The sequence below is a fragment of the Halichondria panicea genome, chromosome 12 (genome assembly GCF_963675165.1).
Source record: "Halichondria panicea chromosome 12, odHalPani1.1, whole genome shotgun sequence".
Classification (NCBI taxonomy): domain Eukaryota; kingdom Metazoa; phylum Porifera; class Demospongiae; order Suberitida; family Halichondriidae; genus Halichondria; species Halichondria panicea.
In genome coordinates this window covers 5285232-5305442 of record NC_087388.1, presented here as the reverse complement: position 1 = coordinate 5305442, position 20211 = coordinate 5285232, and the positions used below count along the sequence as shown (strand labels likewise).

Genomic DNA, 20211 nt, shown 5'->3' with positions numbered 1-20211 from the left:
AGTAAATCAAAGAACTGTACAAAAAGAGCACATTGCTGTGTTTATTATGCCTCGGTGCGCATGCGCAAGCGAGGTATACGGTAGTGTGTTTGTGTGTGTGTGTGTGTGTGTGTGTGTGTGTGTGTGTGTGTGTGTGTGTGTGTGTGACAGCTGCTCAAGTCTGAGAATAGAACGGTCTATAGAAAGGTCAATATAATTATATATGCACACACAGTCAATGTCATGCATTAATAGCTGCAGTGAGAGTGAGAGAATATTATAAGAAGAGTATAATTGTGCACAGGTATAATTATGAGGCAGCTATAAGATCTATAGTAAATGTACTGTAACAGAACGAAAATAATTATACGCTTAATGTATGTTTTCCATCAGTCGCATATTACTGAAAATCAGCAATTTTTAGCCTATTAATTAATGTTCACATCAATTTGACCAGAGATAATGTAACCTCTGCAATTTCTTCACAATTATGTTCACCTTTTTCAACTCTACATTAACACGATCTGTTACTTCAATCAGGTTGACTTGATGTTGCCCTTTTCTTTGGTTTCGATATTTATACTTGCAGTAGCTGTATAAGTACAACCATATAATCAGACATAAGGTTCTTTATCAATTTTCAGACTGTATGAGGTATAAATAAACAGGGTAAGAATAATTAGTTGCCCAAATCAAGGCCGTATATGTAGCAAGCAAGTTTTTTGCAGGTTAACTACTAAATCAATTACAATATTGACGACCATTACCAAGAGGAAACCATTATGCAATTTTCAATAATGACTACCATTACCTACTTAGCTCTAAAAAGTGCATCACTGCAAACACTGCATGTAATTAATGCATAGGTGGGACTCTGTAATTATTCATTCTTTATGGATCCATCTTACATGAGACATCAACCCTCTAGTCAGCCCAAAACCTGATCAGCCTGACCGCTTGCTATACGGCCTTGAAAATGTAGTCTCCTTCGCAGCCTCTCCTTTTTCTATTCTTTGTCACACAAGTCAATACGGTAAAAAGTGGAGGAACAAAGAAAGAAAGAACGAAAGAACGAACCGTCTAAGAGGGTTTGTTCTTTCTTTCTTTGTTCCTCCAATTCTTACCTGTGTGACAAAGAACAGAAAAAGGAGAGGCTGCGAAGGAGGCTATTGAATATGCATTTAGCCTTGTTCCCACGCCTACTTCCTCTGAGGGATGGATGAGCACATTTTTCTATAGTGGTTTATTCTGCACGGTGTGTAGAAATAGGCACCAGCTTAGCTACCTCGCAAGCCACGGTTCTCAGTACAGCTTGGCTTGCTTAATCGATTGAATTGCAAGGTAAGTGGAGATTCGTACTTTTGTTTCTAATCCCTTAACTAATTTGTATGGTATCATGCAGCAACACATACAGCACAATTATAGATACCATAAGAGACTGAGTAGTACTGTCATGATTACGAGCGCTGGTCCACCAGCTCCAGCTGCTATGGCGATTATTTGAGTATCTTCTAAAATCGTCTTGATCAAGGTTGTAGATCTAGGTGTGGTGACAGGATCTGAAGATAAAGGGGGTTGTGTTGTGAGGAGAGGCAGCGCTTGGAGCAACCCAGCATCTCGATAGAGTTCTTCAGCTTGCTGTGTTATAGGAATTTTATATTAGAGGCTTAAGCTTGGTGTATTAGCCAATGAACAATAACATTTACCTGTACTGCTGGCTTAAGATATTCTTTTGATAGGAAGGCATCACCAACTTGTACATAGAAGGTGAACAAAAGCTGTCCATTGATGTCTTGATAAATCAACGAAGAAGGTATGGCTACATTAGCTGCTTTAATTGTTAGTCTTGTCAATCTGCACAAAACAATCGGTAATTATTCTTGGCATAAAAAGGTATAATATGCAATCATGACTTGCATTTGAGTTTCTCCAGATGAGAGAAGAAGATCACATGTTGTAAGCCCACAGTAACTATTGACAGCAGCTGCAGTTGCTTCCCTAAATTTTTATCGGCGTTCTGGACTGAACTGTTTACAAATAAAAACACATGCTTGCATGATGAACCAGACCTCTGGATAAAATACTCACATTTTCTGAAACCAGCATAGGTGATGTGAAGTTCACACTATTCTCAATACTTTTCTGTGGTCTGATCACACTGATCATCGGAGGGAGTTCATTATCAACTTCAATATGGATGATATGCCATAATTCAGTGTCATGCAGTGATGCATGTCATTGCAAATTAACTAGAGTAATACTTACGCTCACAAATTCCATTTGAGTTTGCTGTGTATCCACGGACACAAACACACTTAAATGAACCCTCGTTGTTAACGCACTCTGTGTTTAGATAGTTCTCACAAAGGTCATTTGATTCCCGCACAGCTAGCCAACATTCATCAATATCTGGTAGGGATAACTCGACATGATACAGATAGTCAGACCACAACTAATATAGAGTTACTGCATGGCATTCTATATAGCTATAGCTGTTTGTTTACATACACTTTTATAGATACTAATGAATGCCAGTTGAATCTGTGTGTACAAGAGTGTATCAACTCTAATGGATCGTTTTCCTGTTCATGCACAACTGGTTACATGCTTACAACTGATGGACGAACATGTATTGGTGAGAAGCATATTATATAATTCAAAGGTGGTTTGTTCATAACACGTACATTAATCGGGCCTTGATTACAAGTATAAAATCCCACAAGCATGCATGGAGTGTACAACAATGACCTTAGGACTTTAGAACATAATTATTGTGCATACCATAATTTGATTGGAATCTAGTAATCACCTTCACATTCCCTTGTTTCCTTAATTAGCTGATAGCCATTAAAACAGGAGCAAAGATACCCTCCATCAGTGTTTGTGCAATTGTGGTCACAGAGAGTTTGATTTAGGAAGCACTCATCAATATCTGCACGCTCATTATTATTATAGACAAAGTAATACGATTTATCTCAATTCACCATAACACTTGAGTGCGTCTCCAGTGTAGCCTGGCGAACATGCTCCACACACCGCCCCCACTCCAGGAGCAGGAACGTCCATACACTCCACCCCCTCGAAGCACTGGATCTCTGAGCACCCATTGCGATCTTCTTCACAGAACCTCTCACCAAATGCTGCATAACGGACTTTGAATAATTATAGCTATAATCTATTTCCTAGCAAGCCAATTAACCTTGTGTACAAAGGCAGGTTAGTACTGCTGTTGCATTATCACTCAGAATTCCATCAAGGGTACAATTCCCATCATTGAAACAGTTGCAAATTTCAACTCGGGGTGCGTACAGTGAAGCAGCTCCTCGGCTATCATTTGCAAGAAAGATTAGGGGGTTGTAAGTTATCTTTTGTATAGTGTCCAGCGAAATACAAACTCTCCCCTTGACAATTCTTCAAGTACAGAAGTTGTTGGTATGTCTCCCAGTACACTTAAGGTGAAATTATCTCTTGAGTCATTCACACTAAGATAGAGAACTGATTCTTGGCTAACTGTAACGCTGAAAGTGGACTCAGCTGTGATATTTGGTGGGTAGTTATCTGTATGAAAACAAGTAATATTGCAATTAAATACAGGCAAGCATATATGTATACCTAGGATCTCAATTGATGAATTCGCTTATTTTTCATGAGTTAGCGTTGCTAAAGCAACTTCTTTTTCCCCAGAAACAGCTAAATCAAACACACATTGTAGATTGCCTTCACAGATCCTCTTTTGCTCATCGGTAAAGTTCAGTTGGTCTGGTGTAATCGGAGCATATGATGCCTGATGCTTCTTTAGAGATTTATCAGGACATTGTAAATGATGGGAAAAGAGGCTTTCTCCAGCAGATAAATTCCCTGAAAAATGAAGGTTTTATACCACACTTACGTACGTCACCACTAATTGATCTTATTGGTCAATAGCTGTACAATACATAGAAAAATAACATACAGCCCCAGTATAAATATCAGAGGGAATTATATATAGCAATTGCATGAAAACAGGTATATACATGAATACACTAACTTACATGTCAACCAGTGGTTATTGTACAATTCCCTGTCTGAATAGTAGTGTGGAAGTGGATTGGTTTCTTGACCCCTTTCGAAATAATCGTTTGTATCATTTCCATCTAAGTTCCCTAGAAGTCCTGAAGCTCTACCAGCGTAGGTTAAGGGAACCCAAACTTTGTAGTTATTGTATCGATATCTTCTTTTCAATTGACCAACGTTAACGGTTATTTTTATACCATGGGGGGTTTTATACCATACTCAAAAAAGCATGCCACGACTGTATCTCTCCCGCCATGTCGACGCAATCTGACTAACTCTACATCTCCATCAGGACTTTTCCAAGTTGGTTGGTCTTCTAATAATTGTGTTAAGTTTGTTTCATTTGGCCTTGTTTGCCACATTTGGAATCCTGGAAGTCTTCCCAACTGCATCAATCGAATTATTAGTAAGATAGTTTCAGTTAAGATAGATAGAGTGGCATATGATATGAAAACAATGCACATGTTTGGTACAAGGGAATTGTATTCAGTCACAGTAGTATTATACACTTACTTCAAAAGCAATATTTAAGTTTCCAAAAGCCAGGTAACACCTCTCGAACCAAGTTGACATAAATGCCCATGAATAGAAAATTCTGATGCACTTTGGCTTGAAGAAACAAGATTTAGAATGATGAAGTGTCCTACACCTTGAAAATGATGACGATTTCCTTTAAAATCAAATGGCCGGTAGTGCGGGTCTCCATTACCAACAGCTGTACAATTAATTTTAATAATTATAGCTGCATGATAATAAACTGGCCTCAAATCATAATTATGTTTGTTACACTTCAGAAAAGCTGTACTAACCAATTAAGAATCATGTATGCATGCACTTGTGCAAATGGCTACGTATATGTCGCATCTGACATTTGTGCAAAAGCGCATGTTATAAATGTGTGGGCTAACCTAAAGCTGGAGACAGATAACCGTCATCTGTAACGATGCCTCTTTGGTTAAAGAATATGTTGCAGTCATTTTTCTGTCCTTCATTACAGCATGCATCTCTGAATGTTTTATCACTGTATGGATGAAGGCGGTCGGTAAATTCTCTTTCATAAGCCTCACGTTCTCTGATAGGGTGCTGGAGTAGCCATGTTCCAGCATATCCTTCATTACGATTTGTCACTAAAGCGCTATAATTATATTTCTTGGATAATAATTATTCATAGATCATAATTATCAGTTAGTCTATGGTTTGCACATTTGTTGTCTCCAGATTCACAAATTCTGAATGGTTTATATAATAGACCTGAGGTAGCTTACAATATACTTGCAATCACTTATGTATAATTATTATTGACTTACCCATTCTTGTAACAGCACTGCTGAGTTGGTAAAACAGTTTCTTTAGTTAGGGACAAAAATCCTTTAATAACATTCATAGACAAGTAACATTGAGGAAGATTTTCTTGTGGTCTAAAACGAGTACCAAACTTTTCTTCCCAGCAGGTCTATCCAGTCTCAAGAGATTTTGTGCAGAATCTCAGCATCAAACCTCATGCACCTCCACTGCATTGGTGGTGGTGTCCATTGATGCAGCCAGAGTCAGCAATCCAGGAGTGATCTTCAGTTATCCTAATGTGACTGCCGTGTTTCCTAACAACACCATTCCTATAGTGGAAGCATCACACTGACCTTTATTGGAGTGAATTTGGACGTGGTACAACTCATTGTTTTGGAGGTCTACCACCAGCCAATGGGGGCTCCCCTGGTAAGCTACCCTATAGCGAGTAATTTTGGATGGTCACAAATTGCTGAATTAAATTTTTGCAGCTACTTGTGGCTTATTCAAGGCGTTGTGCTCAAAAATATATACAGTATTACTATATACATGATGCACTGTACAGAGGAGCAACTGCAGTGTTATGGACAATACCACCATCACATGCTTGACTCCTGACAACGACCTTACTGACCCCATTGGACTATGCCCTACTGTTTGATGATGTCCCACTCACCACACATGCAAGCACGCCTCCACATCAGCGTCCAATCACGTAAATTAGATAGTTCTCTAGAGGTCACCAGTGGCACAGAGACGCTCATATGCATTGTGGTATGTATTATTAGCTAGTATACTGACTATATTGTTACCATGTGTGTATCCAGGGTGATAATCTCGACTCAGTAGAGACCAGTGAGATAGGAGTGACAGTGGGAGGGGAGGAGTGTACTACGACACCCGGTAGCTTAAGAGGGAGTGAAATCATCTGTACGGCCCCGTGGAGCTGCCAGGAGGGGAAAACCAGCCATCATACAAGTGAGTGACTTTTAAAACTGTATATAGCTAAATCGTGTTATTGTCCCCTTCAGGTGAACGTTGGGAGCAACATCTCTCAAGTATTGGACCAGCAATTGACCTACACATGCAAGTCCTGTGACTGTAGTTCCACTGGATCATCATCCGGAGTGTATTCAATAAAGTGTGTGTCTGTTCCAGCTGTAACTGTTAGAGTTGCAATGCAACAGAAACTACAGGCTTCTCTGCATGTGATTCCCAAGAGGTCACCAGTGGCACAGAGACGCTCATGCAAAATAATTCCATGCACAGGAATGGCAGACAGTTCAAAGCAGCAGCCCTCTCTCTTAATTGTGCCCTTTGACGCTTAGTAAATATTATATAGTATAATTATATCATTGTGTCCGAATATACAACTAATATAACAATGTACTGCTTGGTGTTGCAGAGAGATGGTTATTTTGATATAATCCTCTATCTTATACATTTGGCTAATTTATATCTGGATATATCTTTTAACAATACTTGTTCACTACTGCATGATAATATTATTGCATGGAAGAATAATAAAAATGTGCAAAGCGTGTATTATACTCGATCACTACGCTACGATAAACACCGATGTGTGTAATAAACTACATTGTACCATGCATGGTCCGTTGCACCAGCTATCACTACATGCATGCATGCTGCAGAGCAATTACATTACTCCATATACATTAGTTATAAATTGTCTGTTGTAGTAATTTCTTCCCTGGGGTTGTACGCTCCGCTGTTCTTAATTGTTAGAGGATAACTTGACGGAGGGTCGACATAGTGATGAACGTCTTCATGATCAGTAAGTGTGGGTTCACCGTCACATTCTGCAGTAAAAATGATGACATAAGCTAGCCAATCCAAACATAATAGCCTTGATTCAAACCCACTACTTTAAACAACTGAGGATCCTTCACTTTGCATGGGCATAATAATATAGTAGTAGCGGTATACTGAACAAATGCAAAAAGTCTTTATATACGTATATACGAAATGTGCATGTCGTAGGCTACCATACGGGTTATTATCGTACTGCTAAATTGTTCTAGTACAATAGTTTCAACATCGTGCACTATCCTGAGTTGTACGAATATTAAATGGGTAGATTGTACGAACATTTCACCAACGAAAGTTATACCTGCTATAATTATACGATATAGAGTAAAATGTTGCTTACTGAGCTCCTCTGCTTCTTGAAGTGGGTTCAGTAGCACCATACCAAGTTCAGTATAGCCAGAAATGGATGTCAGTAGTCTCTCCACAATGGAGGACAGTTGTGAGAAGGTTGGCCTCTCCTCTGGGTCTTCCCTCCAACACTGAGACATCACTTCAGAACTGTGTGAGGATAAGAGGGAATGTATACAGTCAATTGTAATGACTCAAATGATATGCAGCCCTATAATTATATAGCTCTCTCCAGTCTACTCAGATTGCCAGCCCTGCTTCCAAAAGTTTAAAGGGCTTGCTAAAACAGGGCTCAATGAAACTGCTACGATAATAGTTATACGTATACGAAGCCAGAGTATACACTCACATCTCTGTGGCACAGGCTGCGTTTAGAGGTTTCTCTAGTCTCCGCCCCTCTTTCAGCAGCTGGATGAGGGACAGCGGGTCAACGGCAGGGTAGGGGGTCCTTCCTCCATTGAAAATCTCCCACAAAGTCACACCATATGACCACTGGGCACATGGAAAACAAGTAAAATATTGTATGTACTAGCAAACTTGAGGGTCATCTTAAGGCCTACGACGTACTGACTCACCACATCAGTTTTCTCTGTGAAGATGGCATCCTTGAGACTCTCCAATGCCATCCATTTGTAGGGCAGCTTCACATTGCCTCGGTCATTCTGTTTGAAGTAGCCACTAGCATAGACGTCCTCAGCCAGACCAAAGTCCCCCACCCTGATACCCCCTCCCGAGTCCAGCCTATATAGAATCATGCACATGCACTGAGACAATTATTATCTAACCAGTGTGCGAATGCTCATATTTATATTGGTGCATGATCTGTACAACAGTCCACATGCAGTTTGTCAAATCAATACAATCATATCTAGTTGGCTTGTGATGCTGTTACAATATTGGATACGTATAATATATAAAATAGCAACGAAAGTTCTCTCATAATAATTTGTAATTACCTCGTGCGCGCAGCAGGAATAGAGTGATTGGTGTGTGTGTGTGGACACAAGTAAACTATACGTTTTCATGGACTGCTGCTTTAACTGCTGATGTGACGTGTTTTCTAATCATTGACAACCTCATCGTGCTTTATAGTCTTGTGGATTCACTATCATTCCCCATAATGTGAAGGTCATTAACAGTAAAAGCTATCACTATTATATGTGTATTCTGAACTTTATAGATTAGATTATACTATTGATGCTTGTCTTCTCTGTATACACACATGCAGTCGATGGTTCACTCACATGCAGTTTCTGGCTGCAAGGTCGCGATGGACAAACTTATGCTCGGCCAAGTAGGTCATTCCCAATGCTATCTGATGGCACATCTTTAGTAGCAGTTTCCTCACTTCCAGAATCTGTAGAAAATGTCAAGAGCTTCCTCACACAAATTGTTGGTGTTCTGAAAAAGCTCACCATGCACCTTGTCCTATAATGAGACTATCCCCATAAAGCTCAAATTGAACTATTATAGCTTTGATAATAGTATTGATATAGATACTGAGAGGCTTTAGTTCAACTAGCTATACCACACACCTGATCAATCTCACACTCATCGTCCAACTCAAGGCTGCTCCTCTCTTTCTTGAGATAGCTAATGAGGCTCCCGTTGGCCATATATGGCATCACTATGGCAATGCCAGGGCCAGCATCGAGACACACCCCAATCAGGGACATAACGTGAGGATGGTCAAAGTCCTGCATCTTGGTCACCTCAAACACCATGCTCTGAACATCGGACATTGAGAACAGACCTGCAAGGTAGACAATGAGGTTATAATTGCAGAAATTGTAATCTCTATAGGGGGAAGCATAATTATTTGATTTCCATGCATGCATGTATGCTTAATAAGCTATAGCTATGATATTATACTGTATTGATGTCAGAGTAATGCACCTTTTAATGTCTTCACGGCCACCCCTTGAATAGGTACACTGTTCCAGTCTGTCAGAACTCCCTTGTACACAATGCCAAATTCACCTGTATAATTATAATAAGGCGACATTCCCATTAAATTATTTGCACATCTTTCTTTACCTTGTCCTATTGCAGTACTGGAGAGCTTCAATATGGAGGCTGGTATTTTGATTGAGTCTGGGATGGACTCAGCAATCTCATCGAGCTCCGATTCTGTGGGTCGGTGAATATTCAGTGCAAACTATTAATAAACTTACTAACGAGTGCTGTGTTGCCATCCGCAGGAAATAGATCCTCCTGTGTTCCCCTGTAACAATGAATAAGACGATTGAACAGCTATATAATTATGGCATAGACAATAATTATTACGTATTAGCCACGATTTCCATCATCTGCTCATGCATAGCAATTGACATGGTCTTTCTTCGAGACTTTAGATAGACACAGACAAAAATGGTCAGCATTATACACACGATCATCACAATAACCCCCAATACACTCGGGATGATGATCTCCAGTGGATCTGCAGTCACAGGACTTGTGTAGGTCAGTTGCTGGTCCAATACTCGAGAGATGTTGCTCCCAACGTTCACCTGAAGATCACAGTAACACAATTTACGGTTTAATAGCTACGTATTATAGTCACTCACCTGAATGATGGCTGAGTTTTCTCCTCCTGGCGGTTGCAAGGGGACAGTACAGAGGACACTACCTGTACTATTGGAGGATGTCTTGGTACACTCCTCCCCTCCCACGGTCACTCGTATTTCACTAGTCTCCACTGAGTCGAGATTATCACCCTGGATACACACACGGTAACAGTATAGCGCCAGTGCATGTACTAGCTAATAATACAAACCACAATGCGTATGAGCGTCTCTGTGCCACTGGTGACCTCTAGAGAACTATCTAGTCTAAATTTAGAGGGATCTGGTTGGACGCTGATGGGGAGACGTGCTTGTGTGATGAGTGAGACATCATCGAACAGTAGGGCATAGTCCAATGGGGTCAGTGAGGTTGTTGTCAGACTAGGAGTCAAGCATGTGATGGTGGTATTATCCACAACACTGCAGTTTCTCCTCTGTAGCGGAGAGACAGTGCATCATGTATTGAGCATTCACCTAGTGCATTGAAAATCATTGCATAGAAACAACACGGATACAACGAGTGGTGCAAGCTGCGCTGTGCTAATGCCTCTCGCCGTTGTTTTGCTTTCACTCAAAAACTGTTAGAATAGGTGAAGAGGTATAATGTTACGTTATTATTGCTGATTACAATTGTTGACATAATTGAATTCCACACAGTCATTAATATAGGGGAGGAGCTGAATGGAAACATAAGCCTATCGATCTGATGGCTTGAAGAATAATCTTCAACAATACTGAAGCAACTGTATGTTATTTAAACGGCCTGTATAGCCATTTAAATAACATGCAAACCTTTGTCAAACGCACAGAGTATAGGAGAGAATTTAAGCACAGACAGTATAGTATCTAAACAAACAGAAATGTATATCTATCACTGAGAAGAAAAACTTGTGTACATGTATCTATAATTATTGTTACCAGACTTGTGTACATGCATCTATTGTTATCTATTCTATATGGTATCATTGTCGTGTTTTGTGGCTTACCGGTATACCAGGACCTCAAGAAAAAGAAGTAAGTCACTGGATTCTCTAACAAGTAGGGGCGAGCGCGCATGCGCATTACATCCACAGCCACTGTGTGCCTGTTCCAGCTTTAACTGCTCAACGGTTGCAATGCGACGAAAACTAACAGGCTTCTAGCCATGTTCTCGATTCATGGATTAGAAAACTAAAGCTTATTTCTGGAGCTATGACTAGTTTGACTCACATTGAAGGTCTCTTCAGAATCTTTTGTAGCATCATCTGTTCGCACCAAGTTCTATTCAACTTATAAGTTAGTATTACACTAAAGCGCTAGCTTTTTGTTGGCTATATATATACGAGAATCAGAAAAGATAATTATGTTAAAGCAGCTAGTTATAGTAGCCATTTGTGAACTCTTTGCAGACACACCCTTTAATTATTCCTGTAGACACACACACAGTCAGCTTTACCGTATCTCTCGTGCGGCTACGCCTCGAGGCATAATAACTTTTTACAATCACACATCATTATTTACAGTGTAGAGACTAAAATAATAGGCTAGTTATAAGTACGCGATCTTCGAAGGCGACAAAAAACACTGTTTTTTAATTGTTGCTTTATAGATTCATGATCATTCCCCATTACGCAAAATGATGTGTGGTTTTCAGTTTTCAGGCAGGGTACGTGACTATTGTGTCTCAAATGTGTGGTTTTTCCTGCGTTTTTTCTTGATAGTTGTGAAAACCACACATCCTTTTTTACAGTGTGCTGTCTGTCTCATCAGCAGTTAAAGCAATCCATGAAAGTGTGTATTTCTCAAACAGCTCATTTTTGTGTCCACACGTACACACACAATATACACACACAATATACACACTCAATCACTCGACTTCTTCTGCACGCTGCGCATACACGGGTAATTTCGATAAAACAAAGTTTTACATTTAGACTCTCTATAGTTACTACGGTAGTTGCTGACTCACCAGAGGAGCACCCATTGGCTGGTAGACCTCCAACACAGGCTGTTGTACCAGATCCAAGTCCAGTCCAGTAAAGGTCAGTGTAATGCCTCCACTGGGAATGGTGTTGCTAGGAAACACGGCAGTAACATTGGGGTTGTTACGATAAATGAAGACCACTCCTGGATTGCTGACTCTGGCAGCATCAATGGACACTACCACTAATGCAGCGGAGGTGAGGTTTGTTGCTGAGGTCCTGCAATGAATCTCTTGAGACTCGATAGATCTGAAGGGAAAATGTTGGCAATAGCTACTCAATAGTATCACTCACGATATGTTGCAGACGTAGTTTGACCCACTGATCTCCAGAGAGACTCTAGTGTCCTCCTGATTACCCACATCCAGTGCAGTCCCCATCACAACCACTGCAGTTCCCCCATCCATGGATCCAAAGGTTGGAGTCATACTGCTGACAGTAGGTTCCACTGCAGTGAAGGAGCCAGCGTTTACAATGGCTGCTCTAGAGTTAATGGTCAGAGAGAAGTCTTTTGACCCTTCTGTTAAAAAATGAGTGGTCTCACAGACAAACTGCTGCCATGGTATGTAACCAGTGATGAGGGGAGTGCAGGCCACGCCTCCTAATGTAAGACTGGAGGTCTGAATGAGGACAAAAGTTTTTCCGAAGTCAGTGCCTGTCACAGTGATTGCTGTATCACCTTCAACTGGTCCTGGGGATATAGGTCAGAATTAAGTTTTGTATCATCACATTAATTATAGTGAGTTAGCATTAGTATACTATAATTATACACTCACTGCATTCTTACCCGACATTGGAGTGAATGAGTTGATGACAGGGGCAGGATTGTTCCCATCAGTAATGAAAGCGTTGGAGCACTCTTGCCTCACCTCACAAAAACCCCCACACCACCCACATGCAAACTCTGACCTCATTCTGACTGCAATACATTCCAAATATCCACTGGCCAAGTCACGACAATCATACAACGTCACTGTGTGTGGGTACGGGGTTAACTAGTAGATTGTCTAGACTATCTGGAAGCGTCTATCATGCATGGTCGACAGATATAACGGTACCTGAAAATTGTTGCATGTTGTTGCTCAGTGTGTGGTTGATATCATTCCCCATCCAGGTTACCATAACAACCACAGTGACACTTCCAACACCAGGGGGAAGTGTGAGCTGTAAACCAAATCGTCAGTATGTACAATTAGTACAATTATCATAATTATATGCTTGCTATTATTTAATAGGGAATGTGTTTACAAGTACATGACTGTGTACACTGTAAAAAATGATGTGTGGTTTTGACGCAAGTGCATAACTATTGTGGCAACTATCAGGAAAAACGCACGTTTGCCACAATAGCGTAAAAACCACACATCATTTTTTACAGTGTATAGCCGCACGAGGAATACGGACTGTGTCTGTGTCTGTCCTAGATAACTGTTACGAATATTGCAATGCCTAAGCTTCTAGCCATGTTCTCTTAGTTTTATGCAAGAAACATGCAGCAGTCATTGTGAGACTTGAGCTCCTCTTCCATAACACTAGTTGTATTACTCTAGATCTTGCTCTAATTATTTCTTGTAAACAATGAATATCGTGATACACATTATACAGTCCTAGTTATTCTACATACTCTATAAAATTTTGGAGCGAAGCAAAATGCCGAGGCGCATTAGCACATGTACAGCGGAACTTGCAACATTCATATACATGTTAATCAAGCACGTAATTGTGTTCAAGTATCTTTTGTGACAAACAGTACAAGCGATCCTCTTCATTCCACTGGATAATTCAATCACATAAGCCAACCATCACAAAAATAGTAAAATACTCACTTGCCCACTGCCCACTGTACACAAGATGGAGCTCTCGTTTTCATACTGAGCTCTCAGACTAACTCCATTCATAAGACAATAGTACTCAAAGCCATCCGTCTAATGGAGAGGGAAACTATGGAACAATATATCAGATACTTGTGTCATGTGCATGACTCACGGCGGGTATGAGGTTCCTGGTGGTCAGTCGAATGTCCTGGGCCACCCTTGCTGGTTGAATGTACCCATCAGAGGGGGGTGTGTCCAACAGGGGGCACACAGCAGCGAAGTTGTTGCCTCCAGACGCCTGTACACTGGATGTATAGAGTCACAGATCACATGCATGACCTCACCTGTAGGAAGTGAGATGCATTCCTGCAAGGAACTGATGTTCCACTGCACTGCTTGTTGAGGTTACACCATCCACACGGACTACTATTCAGCCCAAGGCAATCCTTACAGCTGCATGTACACAATGGGTTATAATTATCATATAGACATAATTATTGTATAGACAATGTTTTTGATTTGAGAACATAACTTTTATAGTATGGCAAACATAACTATTTTTGACTAGCCTTGTCCACAGGCTGAGTTAAAGCTGGAACCTATCTACCTGGACATAATTTTTAGATAGCATACTTTCTTTGTCATTTCTCTAGCTGTATTTTCAGTGAAGTATACACGTTACAATGTTACTACTACGCAAATTACTATCGCTATAGACACGCCCAGATACAATCTATCCCAGGCCTATTTGTTCGCCCATCCGATATAAAAGGACTAGCTACTCACATAAAATGATTTGTGAAAGTTGTATTTATCTAGAAAACTAAACTTGTCCTGAATGATATATACCTTTCTCCTGCTGAGCACTTGTAGATGGTGAGTGCTTGGTTGGTGATATCAAATGGCTCATTGAACAGAGAGCTCTGAAAGCCCAGGTTGATGGTTGCACTCAGTACTTCAGGGTAGTCAGGTACCAGTCTTTCAATATCACAACTGAACACAGTTCCCGTGGTGACCTCAACAGCTGGTACTATGATAGGTGGGAAACGTCCTTCACTGTCCGCCAGATGACAGAATATATTCTCTCCAGGAAGGGGATTAGGCAGGCCGGGGGAGGTCAGGGTCACTGTGAGCTGTGGGGGTCAGTTTATGAATGATCTCAAATACAAATATAAACACACAAGCCTTACCTCATTATTAGCAAAAATATCAGGATCAAGCACAAGTTGCATAGGCTCCACAGTAGCAGCAGTAAAACAGCTGGCACTGTCCTGTGACCATCTAATGGAGAGATCGGTATTCTGACACTGCGAACGACGAGAGCACTTGTTCTCCACTATACACCACCCACACAGTGGGCAGGGGTCATTGGTACAACTGGTACAGTCTATATGCTGGGAACACTGCTCTATGTGTACTTGGAACGCCTACAGAGAGGGGAGTCCGGGGTTGATAAGGGGAGGACATATTAGCATTAACTCACAGAGTTTGTAGTGGCTGCTGTGATGTAGTCCAGTCCCTCTTTCCATGACAAAAGATACACACCAGGTGTCACTGGAAGATTGTAGAAATAACTATTAGCATCCAGGGTAGATGTACCACTGACATCATACTGTGAAAAAACAATGCCATTATTACATGCACACTAACTGACTCAACCATCCAGCACTTACTCCTAGTATTCTACTATCATGGTACGTTGCAACAAACACAAAGGAAAACTGCTCCAGCTTCACAGCTACTGAAGCAATGGGCACAAGACTGTTTCCGAAGTAGATACGAAGTGGTGCTATTAGGTCAATGTCATCATTTGGAAGGATAAGGCCAACTGGACTGGTTGTGTCACATCTGTCCATAGTTATCTGGAAAATGAAGTGTATATATATATATGACTGTGCATGTGAATTACTATAATAATAATAACGCCAGTATATGGCATACAAACCTGAGGCTGAGGCAGAGTATCGCAGCTTTCTGAGGAACCTGTTTTCCATGCTAAACCTATTTCTTCTCCAACAGTCCGTGACACAATACAAGAGTCATATTTAGCATCCATAGCTTCATTGACAGCAGTGATATTGACTACACAAATAGAGTTAGTACCCACGCAAAGATTTATAACAGCAATGGGTCCAGATATCCCACTGAAATCCTCCACTAATGACACTGCACACACATGAGTATGTTCAGCGATCGACTGAAAGCCGCAATCGAATCCCAGTTCATACAAAGCAGTCACTCCACAGGTACTTGGGCCTCCACAATCAGGCAGGTTGCAAACACGTAATAGTCTTATAGCTCGTGCACTTACAGGTTGATAGTCGACGACAACATAATAGGCAAATCCACTACTTACAAAACCACCGAATGGATAGAATTGTCGTCCAAAATCACTAACCCCAAAAACCAGTTCATTGCGTGAGCCTGATGGATTGTTTTCAGAAGATCTACTGAACTCCTCTCCGAATTGTTGCAGTACCATTCTTTGACCTATATCAGTTATTGCTCCAGTGTAGAAACTGTCTCCTGACGTAATGATAGCTACTCCAAATCCTATATCTTCCCCTATAGCATTACTGACACTCTTGATAGGGCCAGCACTGAGGTTGCTTGCATTGTAGACAGAGCAAGAAAGATCTTCTAAACACACCACCAACATCCCAGTAGAGCTCAGGGCAAGTCCTTCATCAATGATAGTAGCTCCTAGATCAACTGTCTCCTCTTGTATTAGCCGTGCATTCAGTCTATACAGGTAGTTGTCTGCAGCAATGAATGTTCTCCCAATGGAGTCAACTTGCAGTCCTGGGAAAATTCCTGTGTGACTAGAAAAGTAGAAATCTTGAGAATATGCTGCTCTTTGCAACAGAAGCAAAAATAAGAGTGACAGTAACATAGCTGTTAGTCTTACCAGAGGTAAAGCGGAATGGTCTTTACATGCATGCGATGGCCCTAAATAGCGTGTGTTAGATAGCCTTGTTCCCAGGCCGATTTGTCTCTTATAATTAGGTTGTCGACCTAGCTTTATTTTAGAGACAAATCGGCTTAGGAACAAGGCTATAATAGTGTTATAACAAGAGTCAGTCACAATAGAACTCATAATAGGGGTGGTTTATAATAATAAGTGTGGTATATAATAATATATATACTATATATACTTAACACTGTTACATGAATATATCAAGTAAATGTACCTATATAGGACTCATGCGATTAAAACATACAAAACCATAACAAAATGGTTGGGTTCAAGACATGTATGGCAGGGTCTAAACAAAATTATAACTTGATTTATAATTAGATTAGTGTTCTTGTTTATATTCATTCCATATAGTAAACATTAATTTATGAGTATAAATTATGCTATACTGCTGGTAAAACTGCAATGTTATGCTATGCTCAAGATCTATATTTTTAGCTCATAAATTAAAATGACGCTAGGTCGACCTAGCGTTATTTTAGAGACAAATCGGCCTGGGAACGAGGCTAGTTTATAATAATAGATATGCCTGGAATTTAAATTCACCCGGCAGCAGAAATGATCAAGCATTCCTGCATGTGGTTTACCTTTGACCGAAATTACATGCCTTAAAATAGGTACAGCTGCATAATTATGATCAATATAAAAGTGAAAACTCGGCCTGGCAACGAGACTAAAGATTGACTGGCTATGATAAAAACTTACTTTGAGAGAATGCTAAGCAAAATATAGCCCTATAATTATGCCTCGAGGCGTAGCCGCAGGAGGGATACGGTAAAGCTGACTGTGTGTGTCTGTGTGTGTCTGTCTGTGTGTCTGTTCCAGCTGTAACTGCTCAACGGTTGCAATCCGACGAAAACTAACAGCTTCTATAGGCTTCTAGCCACGTTCTCTTGGATTTTGATTTGTGGATTAGCAAACTAAAGTTTCTTTCTCGAGTTATGGCTAGTTTGACTCACATTGAAGGCTGTTACAGTCTCTTCAGAATCTTTCATAGCATCATCTATTCGCACAAACTTTCTATTCAACATATGAATTAGCCTTGCACTAAAGCGCTAGCTTTTTGTTAGCTACAAGAGTCAAAAAATATCTGTTAAAACAGCTAGCATTTCATAGTTTAGATCATGTTTGCCATAAATACTGCAATCTGATTGGTTAGAGGAAATGTTCTATCCAATTTAGAAAATCATGTACTTCAATAGAAAATCATGTACTTCAATAGAAAATCATGTACTTCACTTAGAAAATCATGTAGCAAAGATTAGATAAGAACATTCAAATCTGATTGGCTAAATACTCATGGTTGCTATGATCTAAAATGCTTAGACACTGTTTAGGAAGTTTCCACATGATTTAGAAGTCCTCAGGGCTAGTAGAACCCTCACTGCGTTCGGGATACTACAACCAGCCCTTTGGGCTTCTAAATCATGTAGAAACTTCCTAAACAGTGTCTAACTATTATATAGTAGCCATCTCTTAGGACACACCCTTTAATTATTCCTGTGGATGTAATGCGCATGCGCGCTCATTCCCCACGTGTGAGAAAATAATATCCAGAATCCAGATTCTCCTGGCAGAGTCATCTTTTTCATGAGGGCCTGGTAAGCCACAAAACACTACCATTACCAATATAGATATGTATACAAATCTTTTCTTCTCAATAGATATTATAATACACTGAACTAATCTTGGAAGAATCAATTTTCTTCTTTCTTGAGGTCCTGAACAACAATAGATGCATGTAAATAAGTATTTTCTTCTCAGTGAGTTAATATAGATGAGCTAACTTTAATATAAATTCATTATAGAAACTACTATAACACTAATACTTTTTGAGCGAAAGCATAGTATGGCGAGAGGCATTAGCAAGCGCATGCTTGCAACACTCGTTATATCTGATACTAGACAAAAATTAATGTGTATACGGAGAAAAATCTGAAAACGCTAAATAACTACTCTAAACTAATGCTATATAGGAGTCGACAACTATAGAGGTTGGTAGATTATGCTGGCATAATTTTCAGCATTATAGGCACATTTTTTGGTAAGGATATGCCCTGGTAAAATAGGAACTTAATTTATAACAAAAATAGGCAAGTTTTAGAATTCAGTACGAATCATAGTATAAATATTTGTGAGTACTATAGTGGTTCAATTGTTTCCTTGACATTCGATGAGTCGTGTGGCCATTATTTATAGTTTGATGTTACTTGTGCAATGACGAGAGCGTGCTTATAGAAATAATGTGGGAATTATAATAGGCAATTTGGCTGTTAACTTGACTCAAGATAACAGCCTCAATATTATTCATAGAGACTTGAGCATAAAAGAATAGCATAATACAGTGGCGGATCTAGGATTCTTGTCAGGGGGGTTTCAGTGGCATGCAAGGCAGGGCTCAAGCTGCATGGACGGACTCTGCATTTCACCTAAAAAAAGCTAAGAACTCCTTAGAGACAGCCAGCATGCACTGGAGCTTTAGAGCCTTTTAGAACTGCACAAACAGAGCTTTGTAAGGACTTAGGAGAACTGAATGAGTATAAGGAGAAGTAAGAAGTGAATATGAAAGCTTATAATAAAGTTTTGCTAAGTACAGCTGCTTAAGCCTCCCACTCAAATCTCGAGCATAATCTAGCTAACAAAATATAGTTGGGCGGCCTAGTTTATTCATAGATAATCTTAGCCTCGATCTCCCAGGCCGCTCTTCCTCGAAGAGAGGGCCTGGTATGTTTGCGCATGAAAGTGGGTAATTCGGATACCATTATATTTGCTCAGTAAAACAATGACGTCACAACGAACGGAAGTGGATTGAAGAAAGTGGATAGAAGTGTGATTGTGAAGGTTTCTAGCCCGTGTGATAGTAGCTACCCTTAGCCTACTATGTTAACAAAGGACTCACAGCCTGCAACAGTGTGGATAACAATCCTCTGAACGGAGGGGAAGGCTGACAATAGCCTATAATATAGGCTATATGGATAGGCCACGCCCATCTTGGTGAAAGTCGACTCTATCAGAAAGAAATTGCTGCTGTAACCAATACAGCTCTGTATCTAGCTAGCTAGCTATATAGCTCTGTGTCTGACTTTTATGAAGAGTATTCTTTGTCTGTATATGTTATTCAGGATATAATTCGGGTAAAAATTCAGTTTAATGGGAAACATTACGGGAATATTATCCAATAATTTTGCGCATGCGCAAGCAGTCAGTAGCAGGCCTAATTGTTTAGGCCTTGTGAAGGAGACTAGCCTCCTTATTGATTGTGAAGGAGGCTAAGATAGTCTATGGCTTATTTTAGCCTCGACTTAGCATTATTTTAGAGACAAATCGGCCTGGCAACAAGGCTAATCTAACACACACATGCATGCTAGATGGGCGTCCCGTCCCCCCATTTTTATGGCCGG

The 20211-nt window shown here is 40.2% G+C and overlaps 2 protein-coding genes and 1 long non-coding RNA gene across 3 annotated transcripts; all 3 read right to left on the bottom strand.

Moving 5' to 3' along the window:
* Nucleotides 1-412: 412 nt before the first annotated feature.
* Nucleotides 413-1827, bottom strand: LOC135345334 (uncharacterized). Its single transcript, XR_010397706.1, has 3 exons — nucleotides 1686-1827; nucleotides 1409-1617; nucleotides 413-571 (listed from the first exon to the last, which is right to left on the bottom strand). It is a non-coding gene; the product is annotated as an uncharacterized LOC135345334 (long non-coding RNA).
* A 68-nt stretch (nucleotides 1828-1895) lies between these two features.
* Nucleotides 1896-4212, bottom strand: LOC135345301 (signal peptide, CUB and EGF-like domain-containing protein 2). Its single transcript, XM_064542734.1, has 8 exons — nucleotides 4011-4212; nucleotides 3592-3837; nucleotides 3179-3537; nucleotides 2964-3119; nucleotides 2789-2911; nucleotides 2245-2388; nucleotides 2068-2165; nucleotides 1896-2006 (listed from the first exon to the last, which is right to left on the bottom strand). Exons 4-8 carry the CDS (start codon nucleotides 3043-3045, stop codon nucleotides 1986-1988), a joined length of 468 nt encoding a protein of 155 aa, XP_064398804.1. The 5' UTR covers nucleotides 3046-3119; nucleotides 3179-3537; nucleotides 3592-3837; nucleotides 4011-4212; the 3' UTR covers nucleotides 1896-1985.
* A 2663-nt stretch (nucleotides 4213-6875) lies between these two features.
* LOC135345199 (plexin-A2-like) lies at nucleotides 6876-16862 on the bottom strand. Its single transcript, XM_064542569.1, has 24 exons — nucleotides 15779-16862; nucleotides 15507-15695; nucleotides 15317-15445; nucleotides 15024-15260; nucleotides 14683-14966; nucleotides 14178-14286; nucleotides 14006-14131; nucleotides 13846-13944; nucleotides 13078-13183; nucleotides 12807-12992; nucleotides 12314-12710; nucleotides 12007-12268; nucleotides 10271-10492; nucleotides 10062-10211; nucleotides 9781-10004; nucleotides 9669-9718; nucleotides 9532-9624; nucleotides 9391-9474; nucleotides 9030-9247; nucleotides 8739-8851; nucleotides 8070-8235; nucleotides 7844-7986; nucleotides 7487-7644; nucleotides 6876-7136 (listed from the first exon to the last, which is right to left on the bottom strand). Exons 1-24 carry the CDS (start codon nucleotides 16724-16726, stop codon nucleotides 6997-6999), a joined length of 4833 nt encoding a protein of 1610 aa, XP_064398639.1. The 5' UTR covers nucleotides 16727-16862; the 3' UTR covers nucleotides 6876-6996.
* Between the last annotated feature and the right edge of the window lie 3349 nt (nucleotides 16863-20211).